The following is a 761-nucleotide window of genomic DNA, read 5'->3' as shown; positions in this document are numbered from 1 at the left end:
CAGCCGCCCTCAGTGTCTGGGAACCGAGGCCAGCAGGTCACCATCTCCTGCACCAATATTCCTGGTTCCTACGTGTCCTGGTACCAACAGCTCCCAGGCTCAGCCCCCAGACTCCTCATCTACTATAACGGCAACCGACCCTCGGGGATCCCGAATCGATTCTCAGGTTCCAAGTCTGGCAGCTCGGGCACCCTGACCATCAGCGGGCTGCAGCCTGAGGACGAGGCTGATTATTACTGTCAGTCCTACGACAGCAGCCTTAATGCTCACACGGTGCTCCGGGCCCGCGGGGAAGTGAGACAAGAACCCCTTGCTCATCTGCCCGGAGAGCAACGCCCTGCTGCTCCTGCTCAGGACCTGGGGCTTCTGTTTTTCTTGTGCAGCTGCCGCCCTGGGCCCAGCTCTTCCACGGGCAGCGCCTGGGAGGGAGGCCCCTTCTCCCAGTTCTATCCCCAGTCATTCCCTGCAGCCCTTTCCCAGGCAAAGGAGCTCCTAAAACCAAACCCCGTGCCGTGGAGTTGGATCCGAGTCCTAGTGACCCCTCTTTGGGTTTCCGGGGCAGTATCACTATGGAAGTCGATTGCCCAACCTTCTTTCTGAAGAGTGGCTGGTGGCTTTGAACTGCCAGCCTTCAGGTTAGCAGTCACGTGCCTTAGGCACTAGTCACTATGCCACCAGAGCTCCCTCAGAAGAAACAGAACGTCCCAATTGCCGTCACTTTGAGAGACATTCTGCTTTAAAATCTCAGGCTGGAGTGGCGG

The 761-nt window shown here is 58.2% G+C and overlaps 1 gene segment (V, D, J or C); it reads left to right on the top strand.

Moving 5' to 3' along the window:
- Positions 1–294, top strand: part of LOC103213303 — a gene marked incomplete at its 3' end in the record, with an annotated part of 6,559 nt that extends 6,265 nt beyond the window's left edge. The window contains 1 exon segment of the V gene segment in view: positions 4–294. Coding sequence covers positions 4–294 — 291 coding nt within the window.
- Positions 295–761: the final 467 nt, after the last annotated feature.

The sequence above is a fragment of the Orycteropus afer genome, unplaced genomic scaffold (genome assembly GCF_000298275.1).
Source record: "Orycteropus afer afer isolate SDZICR_OR568_19922 unplaced genomic scaffold, OryAfe1.0 scaffold01534, whole genome shotgun sequence".
Classification (NCBI taxonomy): domain Eukaryota; kingdom Metazoa; phylum Chordata; class Mammalia; order Tubulidentata; family Orycteropodidae; genus Orycteropus; species Orycteropus afer.
Note: the sequence above shows the minus strand (reverse complement) of the source record. Positions and strands in the feature narration are given on the sequence as shown.